Source organism: Falco rusticolus, chromosome 20, assembly GCF_015220075.1.
Source record: "Falco rusticolus isolate bFalRus1 chromosome 20, bFalRus1.pri, whole genome shotgun sequence".
NCBI classification, from domain to species: Eukaryota; Metazoa; Chordata; class Aves; order Falconiformes; family Falconidae; genus Falco; species Falco rusticolus.
The window spans coordinates 759,059-779,063 of record NC_051206.1 but is presented as its reverse complement, the minus strand read 5'-3'; the positions used below and the strand labels follow the sequence as shown (position 1 = coordinate 779,063).

General features: G+C 40.0%; 1 protein-coding gene across 1 annotated transcript; it reads right to left on the bottom strand.

The window, feature by feature from the left end:
* Window positions 1-4,321: 4,321 nt before the first annotated feature.
* GKN2 (gastrokine 2) lies at window positions 4,322-19,715 on the bottom strand. Its single transcript, XM_037371851.1, has 6 exons — window positions 19,650-19,715; window positions 7,336-7,389; window positions 6,660-6,791; window positions 6,045-6,155; window positions 5,090-5,243; window positions 4,322-4,537 (listed from the first exon to the last, which is right to left on the bottom strand). Exons 1-6 carry the CDS (start codon window positions 19,713-19,715, stop codon window positions 4,458-4,460), a joined length of 597 nt encoding a protein of 198 aa, XP_037227748.1. The 3' UTR covers window positions 4,322-4,457.
* Window positions 19,716-20,005: the final 290 nt, after the last annotated feature.

The window sequence follows — 20,005 nt, the reverse complement described above, 5'->3', positions numbered from 1 at the left end:
CATAGTCTTGTACACCGGGAAATTTGGGGAAGTTGGGGGGAGATTCTCAATGGAATGGTTTCAGTGGAAAAAAAGATCTTGGATTAACGGGCAGCACAGGTGACTAGATAAACTGGTGTCCTTGGCAGTGAGGGACCATAGAGGCTTCCTGCCCACTGATATGTGTAAGGATCAGGAAAGGTTAATTGCAGCAGAGCTGGAGATGTGACTGGAATGTGTGCTAATTCTGCCTTCCCCAAATGCTTGACATAGTTTAGCTGCCTGTCAGTGTGCATCCAACAGATACCATTGCTTGGATTCCAGGCGTGCCTTTAAACACCTTTCAGGCTTTTTAAAAAAGCTGTGAGCAAATAATCAGCGTTTTTCTGATACCCCAGCCTAGGATGAATATTGTTTTAACTTACAAAAGCTGCCAATGCACATGCACACAGACACTTGGTCAGGCACACCCAGACAGCTCTCTTCCACATAAAACAAATTCCCCACCTTTTATAGAACAAGCCTAGCTGAGAAGCTAGCTGAACTTCCAAAACATGCGTAACACTTTGAAGGAGAGAAGCTCTTGGAAAGATCAGGTAACTTTCAAGGTAAAAAAGAGTCACATCCTGATACTCCCTTCCTCTCTAGACTTTCAGCCAATATGTCTTTAGGATCCAAGCTTGTGCATTGGCTCCTTTCTTCATTTTTGTGACAGATCTGGGTTCCAGTCCTGGTAGGATCACCGCAGCCCTGCCCCTCTCCTGATGCAGATATACCAGTTGCCTGTGCAATTTTCAAGGTGTTAATCTTACGCTGAAGGCTAATAAGCCTCATCTTATCCACTCTGCACATTAACCTTTGGCAGTTATTAGGATAAGCACTCTGTTTTGTTGACTGTGAACATAACTCACACTCTCCCATTGTTTCTGAGAAGGCTGCTGGCTGCTCTCCACTTAGGAAGTGACTACAATCCTCTGTGGGTCCCTCCTGTGGTAATCGGGGAATTTCCCATCCATTCCAGTGGCAATCACCATCCATTCCATGGATCACAATGCAAAAAGATCCTTACCAACAGATGACCCATAAAGCTACTGATACCTAATTAGCTCTGTGACAACAGATACTTCATATTATATAGAACACGTCTAAGGTGATAAAAAAACATGAAAGCTGTGTATTTTCTTCAGATCATGAACATTCAGTCCAGACCCTTTGCTGACAGGCTGTAGATTTAAACATTGAAAACATTTTCAGACTACAGTTATTTAAAGCAACAGATGGACCATATCTACAGGGATATTTTACCTGTTGTTGCTGCTCTTTACTTCCTTGGTCTTTCCTGTAGTCCAGTAATAATATCCATCACCTTGCAAGACAAGAGAAATAGATTAATTATGGTCTAAGACAGGTATGTAGAACATATGGTAAACCGGGGCACAGTCAGCAAAAAATGAAATAGTAGGACATAGCACTGGCAAACTGCAGTATCAAATAGATAAAATATCAAAATTTTTTCTCCTGCATAGTCCTTTTCTCTGCTTTTGCTCAGAGCTGGGTGTACATTCCTGTTTGTCCTGTAGTTAGTTACTAAATTGACAACAAATTTATTTTGCTCTGCAGCCATTTCTAGCATCAACTTTGGAATTAGTGATATGTTGGTGATACCAACTGGCCTAGGCTCAAGGTCTGTAAATTAAGAGCTGTAACATGCCCATCCACGTGCTCATGTGAAAACAGATCATACTCTGAAACACAGGGGGAAGGAGAATGTGGGCATATGGGTCATGCGGTATATGATTCTTCCTGTGCTCCTTTTGTCTGTGTTGTGAGCTGCTCCCAAAAGGTACAGCAGCATCACAACAGATCTGCCTCCTGGTGCTCCATCCAGAACAGTTTCCTGTATACTGGGCACCTTGGCCTTGGAGGTGCTGTGAGAGTAAATGGAGAGCTGAAGCATTATTTATCAAACAAACACAGCAGTCAAAAAACAAATACACTGCTATCAGGCCTGACTGATACAATGAGTTTGCGACCTAAAATATAAGTTAGAAAAAATCTTCTTCGATGTTTGAGTATGTAAAGGGAGTAAACATTACCTCCCTAGCTCAAAATAAATTAAATAGCAGATAATAAGGTATTAGGCTTGTTTCAGAGTTCTTTGTAGAACTATTTACTCTAGCATTGAGTGCAAAACTACTGAGCTTCTAACACTGCCTTTCAAAATTAGTAGGCAGTAAACAGGTAAGCTTTTAGATGTATATGCAATACTTACTAAAGAAAAAATCTAAGACCTCGAATATGCTTATAATTTAAATGAAATTCAGTCAAACTACAGAAAGCAATTTTTTTAAGCCATCAGTGAAGATTGAAGAGCTGGATCAAGTTCCTGCCTCGGCCAAGGCAGCAATACATCTCTTATTTTGGCCATTCAGAAGAGTCCTTATGATCTGCAAACAGCTATGCAAGAGGAGAACAGGACTCTTTTCACATGAGTAATGCTCTTTATCACTGGGTCAATGGACAAGTTTAGCACCGCATCTTCTATAACCATGCATAACCACTCAGTTTTATTCAGATCCCACTCCCATGTTTCAGAATATTGTTCCATTAATAAATGAATGTAATATGCAGAGAGTTGCTTTAGAGTAACTAATTCAGATTAAACTAGTAGGAAAAGGATGAGACTCTCAAAGGACCATTATTACACTTCACACACAGTAAAGGTTCAGATTCATCTATACTGTAGTAAGACAGAAAACCAGATGGCATTGAAGAATTATTTTAAATAACTTTTGAATTAAATAATAATTTTAGAATAATAAGACTCAGCTTTGCTCATACATCTAGTCTGCCTCCCTGGAAGCTCTACCAGTTTGTTCCCTGGGGATCTGCTTCAATCTCTGATCTTCAAACTTTCACTGGATAGTCAATGTCAGGTCAGCATCCCTAAAGAAATAATCCAAAGATCTATTAAGCCTGAAATAATTAAGGCAGTTATAATCTCTATTTTGAAGAGCTTGGCTGACTTGGGGCAGGGGCTTGTCATGACTTCCACACCCTCTAACAGAAGAATATACAAAGAAAGGGTTGAAACATGACAGTTGTCACTTGGAAACTACATGAGGGCTTCCAAATCAGTTTAGAAGGTCTTGAAACCACAACCTCCCTGGATACTGCAACCATAAACGCTTTGAAAGCCACAACCCACACGAGTACTCTTGCCAAGCAGTGCTCTCAAAGAGTGCTTTGAGGTGTTTGACATCCCCCCTGCATCAGCCAAGAACATCACAACTACAACTCCTAGTTTTACTTCCCGTCAGTGAGCACAACTTCAAAATATAACTAAACAGGCTATCTTGTATCTTGCAGACACACATACAAATTCCTAGATTTAATTGCCAAAGTTTGGCTCTCCAGAAACATTCTTTGGATCCCCAAGAACCTGCAGCCTGTTGTGAATACACTTAATATGAAAGAACAGTTTCACCAGATGATAAAATGCTCTTTTAATAAATAGCAGATGGCTTGACCATGAGTCTTATTTGAAAATAACAAATTGCAGACCTGGGGCTAGTTTTGTCCAAATAAATGCTTTGCCCTCTGGCAACCATTCAAGGCTCCATTAAACAGTAAACATTTAGTCTTCAGCCCCAAAATATACACTCCATCCAAGCACTGATGGAAAGGATGTGTGAATTCAACCATCCACTGCTATCCATCAGAAGAGCAGGCAGGCAGCACTGGTGTGCCTCATCTTGTATTTAATCAGCTCCTGACACAAATTTACTCTCCAACATATGTGGGGCACTCAGCAAGTGGTCACAGCTCTTTTTACACTGGCATTGTGTGAAGAGATCATTTTATTCTGGGTTATGAATGTTTTAGGACTGGGACAGCCTCTTCTATCTGGCTTTGAATAATACCCACAACAAAAAGCTCTCCAACCTATCACACGAACTCAAATTGCTCCAAATTTTCGGTGGCCTTGCAGAACTCAAGCTTCTTTGCAAGTGCTCATAACATAGAGCTTCTCCCTCCCTTTATCTATCCATTCATCTGTTTGCTCCCTCCCTTCAACATAACGTGAGTCAGCACCTGAGGAGGCTGAGTGCTGATGCCAAAGGGCAATTCTCCACTGGAAAAAACTATTCTGTTATTGTTTCTTCACTGGCAGGCAGCACACACCAATGCCTAGGTTATATTGCAGCCTGAGCATAGCAAGGCATCAAAGGGGAATGCAACTCTTGTGTAGGAAAATTAGCAAGGCCCACTTTATTTCTGTTCTGCTTTCCGATGAAGAAAAAAACCAAAGCATTTTAATTGCTGCATTATCTTTATTTGTTTATTACACTCAAAGCTTTGGATAGGCAAATTGGGTCTAATACCCAGTTTTGTTCCAGTTGGAGAACATGGCTACAACCACAAAAGCATGCAAAGAAACAAGTCGTTTCCATGCAGCAGAATTGCCAAGATCCAGACTACTGGCTTTTTTCACAGATTTGAATGCCCAAAATGTTTGGAACTCCTGCATTGGCACAGCCACGAACATTCAGTGGTGCTAAAAGAAACAAGAAAATGACAATATTATCAGTGACAACATCCCTGTATCCAGCAAGGAAAAGTCTGCTAAATACACAAATTTCAATCCCCAGTTATGGTCCTACTCAAGGTTCCTTTTGGTCTCAATGGATACGGTGTAAAACTTTTATGGTGTAACTCAAAGGGAGGAAGGGTCTGTACAACTTTAAATCACCTTTGTGCTCCCCCTTTCCCGTAAGCTGCATACAGCCGGTAGCATACTGGCATACAGTAGATGCCTTGTGGGACTTTTATTGTTGAGGCATAAGTTGGGTACAGCTGCTACACAGCGGGTTCCTCTGAACAGGCGTTCCAGAATTTAAATGACTAACGATGAAATACAGTGCTTTATCAGATTTTTCCAAAGCATCCCAGAGCCTTACTCTTTCAGTCTTACTAGGTAGTTTACTCATCTGCTCTAAAACAGGGCAGTATGTTCCTTCCTCAAAGGTACCATGTGGACTTAGGTTTAAAGAATAGAAAGGTACTCCTGCTCTGTAACAGAAACATAATGTTCTGATCTTTAACTTACGTTGACTCTTTACAAGGCGGTAGAGAGGCAGGCCTTTGCAGAGTTTTTCAATTTGTTTTCCATAGGTAAGCCAATTCTTGATATTCCCAAAGAAAGAATGGCCAGACTGAAACTGTACCCACACATTCTTTGGAGAGTATATCTCCTTCATAGTCTAAAAAGAAAATGTTAGACATCATCAGTAATCTAGCTTTGGTTTCATTCTACTAGGACACCCTTTGTAGAAAATCCCAGAACCTAAAATAACCTTCCTTTGCCTCACACAGAGCAACTAAAGAAGCTTCATGCTTTTAGAGAAAAATAAGTATTTTCAATCTACTCAGAAACAACATTCACTAGATACTAATTCTGCTAACATAGCAAAACTGAGCTGTATTACTATCAAAATAAGTTTTGTTAACTGGCAGTAAGTTTTGCTGTAAACGTGCTACTGTTAGGCTGTCATTAAACAGGCCAGAACTCAAGTTCATCTCCAGGCAATACTTCCAGTGACCTTCAGGAAACATTTGCCTAAATAGGAAAGTCAAAAGTCTGGTCAAAGTAAATTGATTTCTAAGTTCTGTTCTGCAAACAAAATTATTTCAAGTTATGTCAAGCTCAAAATTATAGCATGACAATGAAAAAAAGGAAAATCCTGTCTAAACTCATACTATGATCACCTCAAAATAGTCCAGTTACACTACTTCCAAGGACAGGGGATCTTACGGTTCTAGACAATCCACTATAAAACCACAGGGCACAGGCCCATGATTGCGCATTATCCTAAAAGAATGTTCTACATAATATTCCCTTGAAGTTCTATCTTGTCAGAACTGCTTCATGATTGCTAACACAGTAAAAGACATTCCTAAGTACAGTTGTTCTTAAAGGCAGAACGGATGGCTCCCATCACACCACACAACTCTTATGCAGTAGCCTTCCTTTTATAGAGCACCGGGTTTCACTACAGTGTCACCTGTCTTTCAAAAGCCAGGCGTCCAATTTGTTGCAGGGTCGGGATGTATTGCTTGTCTATTTTCATGATAAAACAAGCACGTCGTGAAAATAACCTTGTTGCAATATATCCCTGTAATGAAAAAAAAAATAATTATAGTTAATTAATTAAAAATGGCTACCGCTTAGATTAGTTGATTCTCTCTAGAAGAACCACAAAGTGGCTACACAGGCTACTATTGTGAAATGACTCTGCATTTACGCCGTCACCATTGGGGAAGAGAAGCAGCCTGCCCACACTAATGTCTGTCCATCAGATTGGAAGTATCTTTTCCAATAGTCTTCTACTGCACTCGCTATACATGACCGATGGCAGCCCGTTCTCAACTCTGACCTCACTGAGGCCGGTGAGGTTCTTCTCACTTTCATGAAGTGCCACCACAGGTTTCATAACAAGTCTTTTAAACTACCATCACATGGGTGAAACAAAGAGATGGACTAAGAGGAGGAAAGGTGACGGGAGTCTTCAAAGAAACAGTGTTTCAGGACAGCTTATGGTGAGAAGACACTAGAATAGTTTCTGAGTTTAAAAACTTCCTCAGAGATCAAATCCAGGCAGATTCGTAGAGGTACTTACATGCGCATAGTCAAAGATGGTATCAGAGGAGTACACTCCAGAACGGACATGGACATCAGCCATATCATTCTCACTGTCAATGGTCATAGTTCCAGTGACATAGTTTTTGTTAGGTTCATGAAGGACATAGGTCTTTGGTAAAAAACACAAAATCATTGCTCATCATCTGGCTTGCAACTTTAAAAAGTATAGTATGAACAAATTCTTTCTCTCAAATAAACAAGTATGACTGCATTATGTAAATACTAAATCCCTTAACAACCCTCCAGCAGTCTCAGGAGACTCTTGAGGTGGAGGTTTATTATGCAGGAGTGTGTCAGGGTGAGAAAGGAGGGGGCAGGCCCTCACTGTAGGCTAAGGAAAAACAACACGGGGCATCCCAGTCATCATGTGTAGCAGCAGGGACCGGCAGGAGACTGCAACAGTCCCCAAAGTTTAGCTTGGGCTAAGGGGACCTATGCCACCCCCCATTTCCTGTGACTATGCATCTGCACAGAGCTGCCTCTTTTGCTTATCTGACTGCCACCTTTGGCAAACACTGTTGTTCACTACACTTGGCAATAAGCACCTTGTTCGTTTCTTCTATGCTTTTCTTCTTATTATATTTGCCCCCTGCCCAGGGATCCAATTAATTTTAAATGAGTACTTGCAGTAGACGACTTATCAGTCTACTTACCGTAAGTGCAGAAGTCTGAGTCCAAAAGACTCCCAGCAAAACCAGAACGGTAGTCTGTAAAAGGAATATACATTCTCACTTGACAGAAACACCAGGCAGTGCCATAAAATATCCCCAGTTGATGAAGTGAGGGAAGCACCTATAGCTTCAGTTTGAAAAATTACCCATTTAACATGTGATTAGTTGAAAATAATTACAATTCTTCATTGTAAAATTCTTGCTATTAGGGTCTGTTTTGCCTGAAAAAAGCAGAATGATAACCATTACATTTTTTGTATTTTTCAGAAGTCCCTTCCTGATGCCATGTTACTTCTCGATTTGCCTCTACAACCGTCATTATTAAATCATAACGCCCTCTTCTGATTTGTAATCAAGTTCTGCACTCTGCTCAAACAAGGCTTCCACTGACTTCAAGGGGATCGCTGTACACCCAAGTAATGCAAGTTTCCCACTGAACAACCCAAAAGAAATAATACACAGATCATACTCATCCCATTACTGTACCACTTACTTGAGCATCTTCTTCTCTATCCTTTTGTTCATAAAAATAAGGAACTTTTTATAATATACGTTCAACAAAAATGGATATACTCACAAGTCCGCTCATTTTTCTTTCAGATAAGAACAAGAAGCTGCACGAAGTAAGAATGCAAGAAAAACCCAGGGACCTTCAACTTTTATATCTTGCTGGAGGTGTGGGAAACACTTGACAGACCTTTTCTTCATGACTCAAACAAGTCCATATCAACATGCCATACTGTGGTAAGCCTCATATCTGAATTTTGGGTTGGCACAGATAACCTGACCTTGATATGTTAAAAGCATTCAATAAGTCAACTTTTGTGAAATGAATCACTCCACAAATGGCTACTATTTACTCGTTTAAACTTTAGAGGTGTACCCACTCTTGCTGGTTCCATTTTTTAAATATTTAACAGGATATTGTTCAGAATTAAATGCCATCAGGAATCACTCTACTATTCATTCATACAAACTGCATTTTGTCTTCTCAAATATATTCCCTAACAGCCTGATAGCCTGCAGACAAATCCTGGAAGAAATACCTATGTCACCGTAGCCTACATGCCAGCCAGTGAACAGACTAATTCTTTGGCCATTTATTCCAGCTAATATATGCACGAACAGTCAACAAGAAGTGCTGCTCATTATTGATCAGTTACCATGATGTATCTAACACATGCATTGAAATAATTAGGAATAACAACTGTACTTCAGAAGACAATCTTCATAATTTCTAGCCTCCTCAGCGTACAGAGGAGTGACATGAAGCATCAGAGGATGTGTGGTTCACACGAGGTCACAAAACAAAAGGAGCAAGATGGGGATTCCTCCTTTAAAACTACCAGTTTTCTGTATTTTATGAAAACGTCAATGACCACATGCTATTGCCATGAGAAGCATTCTCCTATTACTACAACCACGCCTGGACGACTCCTCATCTGTGACTCCACGTCAGCCAGTGCTGGAACCTTGACAAATCACACGCTACTTTCTACTGGAATGTCATTAATTGAGGCCTATTCCCTTCTAATAAAACAAGAACTCAACCTCACAGCCAACACCTTTCTGTAATCTCAGTCATCAGAAGAAAGGTGAAAGTGATTGTATGGAAATCTCTCTTAGCAAACAGACCCCAACGAAGGAAGGAGAAAAAAAAAAAAAAGGCATTGCATGTATTTGCTTTATTCCACCCAACTCTACATGGAAAATGTTATCTCAAGTGTAGCAAAGCTGTGCTGCTAAGCAAATATATCAGAATACATACAAACAGATATCAAATTCAATAAGCATAGTTAATTAGACTAATTAGATTTGATTTATGTTACCCTCCTCTTGAAAGCTGACTCTGTCCCTTCTTCTGCAAAGAAACTGTTTCTAAGATTACAGATATATCAGAAATACTCAGAGATTTCAGCAGTCAAGTTTTTCATAGCAGGAACCCTACAGGGTTCAGGCACCACAAGCTACTAAAACAAAAAGCTTTAATAAGTTTTAAATGTTTTAAAATAAAGCTTAAACTAACTTCCCATTAGCCATTATGTCTTCATACACTCATTTCTCTTGACAAAACACCCAAGAGCTTCTGCTTTCTTAAGCACTGATATACTTAGGCACAGGCAAGAGCAGAGCAACATATGAAATCGATGGTTATTTAGCAAAGGAGAATTAAAACAGCCACGATCTCATGATTTTCACCTGACATTGGACCGACTGAATTTTCCTGATCCAATCAGCCAAGACCAAAAATTAAAGATTAATTCCTAAAAAGCATTTGACTAATTAACATTATTGCAAGAGAGAACACACTCCTAGTAGCCTCAGGCAAAGCCTAGATATACTTCCGATAGGAAAGCCCTGCTTTTTGAAGACTTTTTCCTCACAGCTATTCACGTGTGTCCCAGCAATACACCTGAAATTAACACACATGCACTCCAAGGCAAGACTACCCATGACAACTCCAGAGTCCCCTAAGCACCCTTCCATATTAAGTAACTGAAGTAGAGCACAGCATAAGAAGGGCTATAACCTGCTCTAATTTCACTTTCACCCATCCTCAGGAAGAATGAGGTTCAGCTTTGGAAGCTGTGACTCACCTCCCCTTGGTGAACATGAAATTTCACGATGCCCACATTCTCAATGTAGTCTTCTTGCTTTAGATACTTTTGATCTAAGTCAACAGTCTCAAACTCTGCCCCCCCCCCCCCCCCCCCCCCCCAAATCATTTTCTTCAACTGTTACACTTGCAGTCAGATTGGTCATGTCAGGGAAGACAGCAGAAAATAGAATTTGAGTAATGTTCAGAACAAGTAGTATGCAGTCACAACACTGCAACATTTATCACTCTAGAAAACTTAATTTCTCTGTTATTTTCTTAAGGCCAAATATTTTCAAATACATTCTAATTTACCCTGATGAAATACAATTAAGATACAAAACTACTCTTAACGTCTGTAAGTAAAATTGCCAGAACTTGACCCATTACATGGCACTGTCATACTCTAAAAAATAACTTAAACAAAAAAACCTTGAAAATCAAATGAAAAGAATAATTGTACAATTTCAGTTCAAGTCTGATTACCAAACAGAAATTTTAACACATAAGGGAGAGAGATTCAGTCAAGTTCAAGTGAGATTATACTATCAAAATAAACTCTCCTGGTGAGTCATTTTGGTTTTTTTCCAGGTACTTTGCATCAATATTTACTTTATCAGGGAGTGAGCAGGTAGTGGGAGAAAAGTAAAGAATGCAGCAACACCTCAAAAAATCAACAAAAATCTTGATGCTTCCAAGCTGGGCTGGGCATGCCACACATCAGATAAAGACGGGGTGACACAGTCCAGAAAAATCTGTTGGCACAAGGACAGGTCAAGCAGAATTAATCACAGTCCATAGTTGTAAAAAAAAGTAAATAAAGTTCAAGGATGAATCCAGAATAATTTCAGTTGTTTAATTCTTGCCAGACAGTAAAGTGTAGAAGAACACAGGAAAATGTAAGCATGTGCACAAAATGAAACACTAATTTGAGAAAAGGGCTAAAACTGAAACAGCTCTTAGCCTTGGGAGTTTGCTGCACAGTGGTACAAGAATTTAGTACAGAAACAGAATGCCTTGAGGAGAGCTTTAAAACTGAGGCAAACTTGTACTGGAAAAAGAACAGGGCCTTCTACAGTAAAAGCATGCCCCCCACCTTTTTTCCTGGCTTCTACTATTGTAATTAGTTCTGTAAGTTATTCTTAATGTCAAAGGCTCTAGCTGTGTAGGGTTGCCATACAAACTACTCGACCAATCAGAAGTTGACGGAAGATCTGGAGAATCAGGCGTCCAAATGTGACACATTACTGAAATGGCCAAATTGGCTATGGTTGTTGGAAGAAAAGGACAAAACTGCTTTCCAACTCATTGCTAATGACACTGCAGGGATTAGCATTATACAGTTCAGATTCTCAGTGCCTTTCTTGAAAACTAGTGGAATAATTAAATTTCCAGAGGATTTTGTGACATACAAAATAAGACTTTTAAGTGTATTTTGGATCTTGGAGGCTAAGGACATACCTATCTCCATTTAGCATCCACAAATCAGTCCGATTAGAAGAACCATAAATCTTTTTCCCTTAGTAACTTATTACCATCATTCACCATATTTTACACCTTGTGCAAATTGCAAAGTGGGTGCAAAACAGATGAAAAACAGAGCTTTCCACTCACAGTGCTGGCAGACTGCTACACCTCCTCTGCACGCATATGGCCAAGCAAGGCCTCGGTTCACAGCAGAATGACAGAGTGTGGCCCTGACTGGTGTAAATGAGAATTAGGCCTCACCTTCTCAGCTGAAGTAAGATTCCCTGGCTTTTGCAGTAACAGCTGCAGCAATGATCCTCAGCAAATGACGACAGTAAAGAATCTAGTTCAAAACAACAGTTCATAATGACACTGAGTGAGTCCCCATCATGCCATTCTGGCAATGCAAAGGAAACTTGAGTGTGCAAACCCACAGTGAACTACAGTAAAGCACGCGGTATACAGAGGGACTGACAGAATAAGCATTAAATAAGCACTTCTGGAGTAGTTAAATGAGCACCTCTGAAAGTGCTGCTTCTATAAGAGGCACAGCTAAGAAACAAATCCAAATTATCTGTGGAGATATATCTGTCTATCTATCTTAGATTATTAAACAGCAATGGACAATATTGTTGGACAAAAAGACTTGGACATTTGTGCTGCCCAGTTAAAAAACCTAAACATTTTTCAAAGTTTTTGCAACAAACAAGGCAAATAAGTTCTTATGCTGTGGCTCTGTACATAATTGTCAAATTCAGAGAAGTAGTAAAATCTGCTTTCTAAACAATAGTTGACATAAAATTCTCTAGTTTGTGGCCCCTTTCTAGAACTGCCCTCAGTCCATAACCAGGTACTACTCTCATGAGTACAGAGGCCATGCCTGAAGACTGGGAAGCAGATCCTAACTGAACAGGCTCAGAAAGGAAGGTTAATGAAAGAAATCAGTAATTTCTGTGATTGAGAACCAAGCTCATGATTTCTGGGGACTGACTTAACATCTAATATAGGAAGATTACCACCTCCATTGATTTAAAAGATAGTATCAGCTGTGGATATATGGATATCAGGCTGAGTCCTGTGCCACGTAGACACGAAGCATAACTACAAATCTTATTAGGTTTCTATTCTCTGGTTCTGAATTTTTTTTTCCCCTCATTTAAAAGTTACTATAAAATATACTGAACTTGTCATGGCAAATTTTCTTTCACCTTCCTCTGTAATGAATTCAGTCACACTGGTATCAAAGCCTCCCTCTTATCAGAGCACTTGCCCAGGAAACCCGTCACGATTCTGTGAACACAGGGCATGTGCCAACATGGTAAACCCATTTTAAGATTTAACTTTGGGATATTACTGTATAAAAAGTAAGAGTACACATCAATTACCAGCAGGTCTTGCCTCGCCTGCCATCAAAATGAAGTTCACTGGAAGTATATGTGTCATTTTCTCATACAAGTGTTAAGGTTGGACAGTTTTAAAATTAATTTACTCTTTCTTGGTACCTAGCAAACTATTACTGATTTATGTAGGGATTACAGAGTAAAAATGACAAATAGGTCAGGACTGCATGGGTGAAATTTCACCTTTGGCAGTGCCTTCATAGGCCTACTCAAATCTGAAAGAGAGAAGTGCTCCGTTACAAGGGCGAGAGGCACAAGTGAAATGTTGAAAGGGCAATATTCTCTCACCCACAACTCAGATGCAAGTCAATGGTCTCTGCAAGTTATATAAAGTTATGGCACAGCTGTCTGATGAGAGTGCAGGAGAAGAACCATGAGACAAATGAAAGACTGCAAGTGCATGACTGTGAAGCAGGTGTATTTACAGCAAGCTGAAATTGTTGCAGGATAAATCCCAAAATGTTAGTGCTAAATACTCTGAGTCACACTTGGATATTTCTCATAAAAATCCTCCTTTGAAGTAGATAAAATTTGTGACCAATTCAATATTAGAGGGTTTGTCTTCAAGAGAATAATTGTTCACAATAATTACCACAAAAGAATTTAGCATCATAACAATATTAAATCTCTCCAAAATATATCAGCAGTAGTTTTGACAAATCTGAGCAACAAGAAGCATGAGTCATTGAAACTGTATTATTTTATAATATAAAATAGAACAAAGTACTTTACATTTTTCTGAACAAAAATGATTGTGCCTACCCTTACACTATTAGCCCTGTATTCAGAGGCATGAGAACTACTGTGAGGATGCTCAAGTTCCCTTTCTGCTGTGTTCCAAGTACAGAGCTGTACTGTGCTCCCACATGCCAACTTTTCACAGTAGCTGCACATGCACAGTTCATGGGTCTGCTCCATGTCTAAAATCAAAAGCTCAAGGTGAAGAGTTCATGCTTTTAATTAAAAGATTTCAGGCTACCTTTTTCCAAGGAGTTTAATGAGGGCTGGACATATTTTAAAACCCACTCTGTTTACATGAACTTCTTAGCTGTGCAAAGTATACTGCTGAGGTTAGGAGTAATTTATATGAATTGATGATCTCATGTAAGCTCATTAACAAAAAATTCTCCTGCATATTTTAACACTCTTCAGTTAAACTCCACTTCAGAAAAATGCTAAGCATGTACACAAAATTAAATAGGAAAACAAAATTATTTTAACACAGCAAATAACTTGATGCAAGATAAGCAATCACAATGTTAAAATGTGGATTTCAAATGTTTGTTTCAGGTTCTGATTGCTTCTCTTCTTAGGACCTTTCCTGACTCCAGCTCTTGCTAACGGTGTACGTATGAGCCACATGCAATTATACACCGCTGCCGTAAGAACTAGTGACCTTTAGCTATAGCCTCTGAAAAACACGTTTCTGCAAGTGAAGCTGTATTTCAAAGTCTGATACTTAGCAGGAAACTGTGGGGCTTTTTATACCAAATATATTTCAGTGCTTGATATATCAAGGGAAAAAGACAGTTGCTAGATAGGAAATCAGCAAAGTCTGTCTTGAGATTAGCATAAACACTGAAAGTAATTGTGTGTATGGAGAGAAACAAATACCAGCATGAAGGACCTGACCACAAAAGAGTGAAATACTGTAAATAACTCTCTGCTGGCAAGTTCCTGCAGGGGCAAGAACAATAAGGAATTATTCTACTTTTCTTAGAAATTTCTCTTGCAAGCTTGACTCTGGACATCCAGTTTAGCGTTTAAAGGAAATTCTCCAGTATTCAAATGAAACTGTGTTTTTTTCCACCTGGTCTAAGAGACATTCAGTACAGGGGGAATAGAGCAGTAATGTTAAAGCTTGTCTGCCTTCATAAGGTGGATGCATCAGACAGATGAAAACCAGGGCTAGATAAAACCTGAGTGTAAGGTTTGACACAACAGTACTAACAGGTTCCCAGACCTCCTCCAAGGCCAGAAATTATCTCCTCTTCAACTCGATCTCAGTACACCTGATGGGTGTACTCTTATGCTGGGTTAAAAGCTGGCTGGATGGCTGAGCCCCAGGTGTGGTAGCAAATGGTGTTACATCCAACTGGCAACCAGTCACCGGTGGCATTCCCCAGGGCTCAGTATCTGGGCCAGCTCTGTTTAATATCTTTATCAACGATCTGAGTGAGGAGAAGGAGTGTACCCTTAATAAGTTTGCAGACAACATCAAGTCAGGGAGGAGCATTGATCCATTTGAGGGCAGGAGGGCTTTGCAGGGGGGTCTGGGCCGGCTGGGCCAATGGGCAGAGGCCGCTGGATGAGGTTCAACAGGGCTCAGTGCTGGGCCCTGCACTGGGGTCACAATAACCCCACGAAACGCTACAGGCTGGGGGCAGAGGGGCTGGGAAGCTGCCTGCGGGGAAGGACCTGGGGGTGCTGGCTGACGGCCGGCTGAACATGAGCCAGCAGTGTGCCCAGGTGGCCAAGGGGGCCAACAGCATCCTGGCTCGTATCTGAAACAGCGTGGCCAGCAGCACAAGGGCCGCAATCAATCGATTGTCCTCCTGTACTTGGCAGTGGTGATGCCGCACCTTGAATCCTGTGTTCAGTTGGGCCTTCACTTCAAGAGGACATTGAGGTGCTGGAGCGTGTCCAGAGATGGGCAGCGGGGCTGGGGAAGGGGCTGGAGCACAAGTCTTGATGGGGAGTGGATGAGGGAACTGAGGTTGTTTAACCTGGAGAGGCAGCGGCTGAGGGGGGGACATTATTGCTGTCTACAACTACCTGAAAGGAGGTTGCAGACAGGTGGGTGTCAGTCTATTCTCCCAGGTAACAAGCAACTGGACAACAGGAAACAGCCTCAAGTTGTGCCAGGGGAGGTTTAGATTCAATATTACAAAAAATTTCTTTACTGAAAGGGTGGTGAAGCATTGGAACAGGCTGCCCAGGGAGGTGGTGGAATCACCATCCCTGGAAGTGTTTAAAAACACATAGATGTGGTGCTTAGGGACGTGGTTTAGCAAAGGACTTGGCAGTGTTAGGTTAACAGTTGGACTCGATCATAAAGGTCCTTTCCAATCTAAATAACTCTATGATGTCTAAGAGCAATAATTTCCCAAAAGGTTGTTACTAGAGCTATTGCTTTATTGAACGAAATACTGGGAATCCACAATGCTAAACCCTTACCTCCTTTAAGCTTTTCCAGAAATCAGAATGGCAAGACAAACTTTAAAGAGCACCACAGAGAAAACTCACACCACTCTGACACGGGGGTCAGTCCTGACTCAAAGGAGAGCTCCGAGAACTGGGAATCTGTCTGGGATGTCAAGACTGTAAGTGGCTGTCACCATTGCTCAAAAAAATATGGAAAACTGCCAAAAGGTTTTTGAAAAACGCCTAACCTTCAACCAAGATTTTAGAGGAGATGCTTAAAAACATTCTCATTTAACTCTTTTAATGTTTCTGCTGTACTGCATGCTGCACTGGTGTTTTCAGCAGTGAATTGCATCATCTGACTTAAGCTGTATAACATCTCAGACATGTGGCATTACTGGAGAAGGCAATTTACTTTGCCTTTTACCAAAATCCCTTGTCAGCCTCCATGACACATTTACCTAGACAATCTAACAGAAAACCCCCACATTTTCCTTCCCTATGATTATCTGTACTGTATAAAGCCCTTTTTTTTAACTAGTGCTTCTCTCTGACAATCCACTTATCTTTCACTGTATATCATTTGCAACAAAAAAGTCTTTTTTTCTTAATAGGGCTGTGTTGCAACCAAGGTATTTTCAAAAAACACCTGCCTCATTAAAATAGGCAATCAGGTTTTTGCCTCATAAACTTTCCTGCAGCACCTCAGGGACACAAGGTAGGATGGTGAACAAAGGTGGTGAGAAACCTAACCAATTCCCTGTGAAATGTACTTCCTGACACACACAGAGAAAAGGCTCCAAGAACGGAAGAGAAGTTTCACAGCAGGGCTTAGTCACTCTAAAAGTTCAGTCTTTGAAAAGTTGCACTGCACTTGAATAACCCCTTCTCCACTATCAAAGATGTGCATACAGATTCTGAACTCCATTTTTGTTTTTTCTACATGCTGTTTTCTAGGTTTGTTTCTTTGATGCTTAGGGACCCAGTCCTCATCAACTTCCACCCAGAGGGGATCGCTTCATTATCTCAAACACATAAGCTCCAAAACTTGCACAGATACGGAAAACTCATTGAAGCTCTGTGCAAGGGAATTCCCTCTTTCTTTGCTTACCAAACTGCTGGTGAGTATAATAGTCACAGTGCTTTGTATGCCAAAATAGAGATTAACAAGATTACAAATAAGGATGAAAAATACTTAAGTGAAGATCAGCAAGTTAATTATTGAAATCCTGTGGTTTCCTATGACTTTTTATAGATCAGTCAATGTGTACATACGGAAGAACAGCAGGTCTGTCACTTGTCTGCATACAACCTGGAGACCAGGCTTTTTCAGGAAGGTTTGGGCTCTAGCTGTTGATACAATCCTGAAGTTTTTAGGCAACTTCATGCATGTAGAGTACCTAGCTACCATGGATCCTGCTATGGCACAATTTTGAGATTCAAACCCAAATTTGCACATTAGATTTGTGTAAAAAGATTGCACTAACTGTTGCTTGTAGCGTAAGTTTAGGAAAGCGCAGCTCAATTTTTAATTTTTTATTTCCTGGTACATTTCCAACATTAAGCTGGAAGAATTTCAGCTACATGGCTCTCCTGTTTTCTCAGTCCAAATTAATCAGTTTTTCCTTTTCTTTCAGGATAAAACTTCTTAAAGCAAGATGTTTCATGCCTGAAAGTTAACATTAATAAACTGTTTTTCCTATTACTGTGATTAACTATTCCTGATAAAAGTTTTGAGGAAGAAAATCTATAGAACTGTGTACGCACTAACAAGTTTTTTCTCCTTCATAATCTCTTCTGGATCACACTTTCAATCATTAATCTGTTTCTTCTTCTGATCTCCGTGGAGGCTATTTGGTCTCAGTAAAACTGATCACCAACCTACATTGGTCTGCACTGTATTTTTACAAATCCTTTGAAAAAAAAGTGGAAGCAATTCCAAAGACAATATGCTAAACTAGCGTTCTTGCAAAATCCCGATCTTGACATTTAAACCTCATCCTGTACAATTTTCCCACTGAGATTTCACATGCCGCATTAAGAAATTATTCATCACTACTAAAAGCAAATGGTGCTGTATCTACTGCATTAACCATATTTAAGATAATACAGTTTGAAGTCCAGGTTTATAGAAATAAGTGTAGCTGAGTTATTTTAACTTCTTATTAACCAAGTATTACAACGTTTTATTTTAAAATCAAGCATAGCAGTGCAATTTGGCCAAATAGAAACAGATGCACTATCGCTCTGATCAACCCAGAAATCAAGCTGCAGATAATGGAACTAGTAAGTGTATTAAATGCAGTTTGGAATTGAAGACAGATGTTACTTAACAGTGGTTTATTGATGTTTATCATAGGAAGCAAAAAAGCCTACCCTAACGAACTAAAAGTTGGAAATTTGAAAAAGTCAAATCATAGGCCAAAACTAAGGCACAATGGCTGGGACTAGTCTCTTCATCTCTTCAGTAACTCTGGAAAATAACAAGATCTTCACCTTCCCTCCTTAATCAGAGGCCCTTTTACTGGACTTTGGAAGGAGTAACTCTAAGCTACACTTCACCCATTCAGGAGCAAGTCAAGGATTACTCTCAGTAAGGATGCAGCAGCCTGTTCTGTTGAGGAAAATGTTTTTTGTGTATTTAATAGTTAACTGACAATAAAACCAAATCAAAACTGCACCCAAAAATATTTTAGCCCCTCAAAAAAAAAAAAAAAAAAAAGGCAACCATATGCAGTTGCAGTATTTAAACAAAAGTTCCTGTCCAACTTGCCTGGGGTTTCTGGAGAGAATCTCTTCCCTTCTTCTGCAACTTTACACCGCATTTTCCCTGAGATAAAACAGGCACAGCCCTCTTCGTTTATCCTATCATGTGTCACTGGGAAACATCCTTCTGAGGCCTTCAAGCCCTTGAAGGCTACGGGCCAGACTCTGTAACAGATGATTTCACATCCCCTGAGGCAGCCGCGATCTGACCTGAGCAGGGACTATGGAGAGCCCCAGCTGCCACAGCACAGCGTGCAGAGAGGTCAGCAGCCTTGCAGGCAAACAGGGACCCTCTGGTGGGCTCAGACCAGAGACCCCAGAGCCTCCCTGGCAGGGAATCCCAGGGCACAGACAGTTCCAGCGAGGGATGATGCCTGCTCCCATACCGTCTCATTTAAGGATAAAATTTCAACAAGAGGGCGCAAAACATTTGCAGCAAGGTCCAGCTTCTCACAAAACTACTTTGACTTCACACTGATTCCTATTTTTACTACAGTATTACAATTTGTGATGCTTAATAAATCTCCAAGCTTTTTATATTCTGTGAATAGCTTAAATTAACTGTGTCCTACAGTAACATTTCCAACTACAGAAAATGCAGAACTACTACCAAACCAACAAAGCAAAGTATTTGCTTTTTCCAGATCCAAGGAATTTCATTTCAATATTACGCTTTGGCAGTTTTCTTGATGTAATTTGGATGTCATTACATTTCACAATGTTCATTATTCAAATTTAAATTGTTTCAGGTTTAGACTGATTGGGAAGAGAACAAGACTCAAAAAGAGACTGCCACGTAGAAACATGACAGCTGACTCCAGTGAGTCTGAAGAGATGTCAATACTGCAACTCTCAAAATGTCCATGTAAGTACAAAGATATATATATATATTCTTTACAGTGCAGAAGATCAAAGTTGCTTACCTTGCAAGAAATGATCCTTCTCAAGAAGGATGAGGCCTGATCTTTATCGCTGACCACAATTTCCATGATCTTCAATGATCACTTTGGTAACTTGGGCTGTCTGGAAAATACCAGATCTTCACCTTCCCTAACTTAGTTAAAATTGTAATGTAAATTCTGAAGGCAACCCCTCAGCATTACAAAGTGACAAGATTTTATCTTAAGTCCTGCTGCCCTTTTTTTCTCTTACCACACTGCAGGCAGAATATAAAAAACTGCAAAACTGAAAAACTGTATTGACATAAAAAAAGTTAAAAAGAGTGACTTGAGTATAATTAAAAAGCCATAATATTAACTAATAAATGTATTTGAATACC

Coding starts and splice junctions, on each gene's coding strand:
- GKN2 (XM_037371851.1), bottom strand. CDS start 19,715: ATGGAAATTGTGGTCAGCGATAAAGATCAGGCCTCATCCTTCTTGAGA. Junction 5,244..6,044: donor GCCTGGCTTTTGAAAGACAG/GTGACACTGTAG, acceptor TTTTCTTTTTAG/ACTATGAAGGAGATATACTC. Junction 4,538..5,089: donor CCGCCTTGTAAAGAGTCAAC/GTAAGTTAAAGA, acceptor TGTTTCTTTTAG/CACCACTGAATGTTCGTGGC.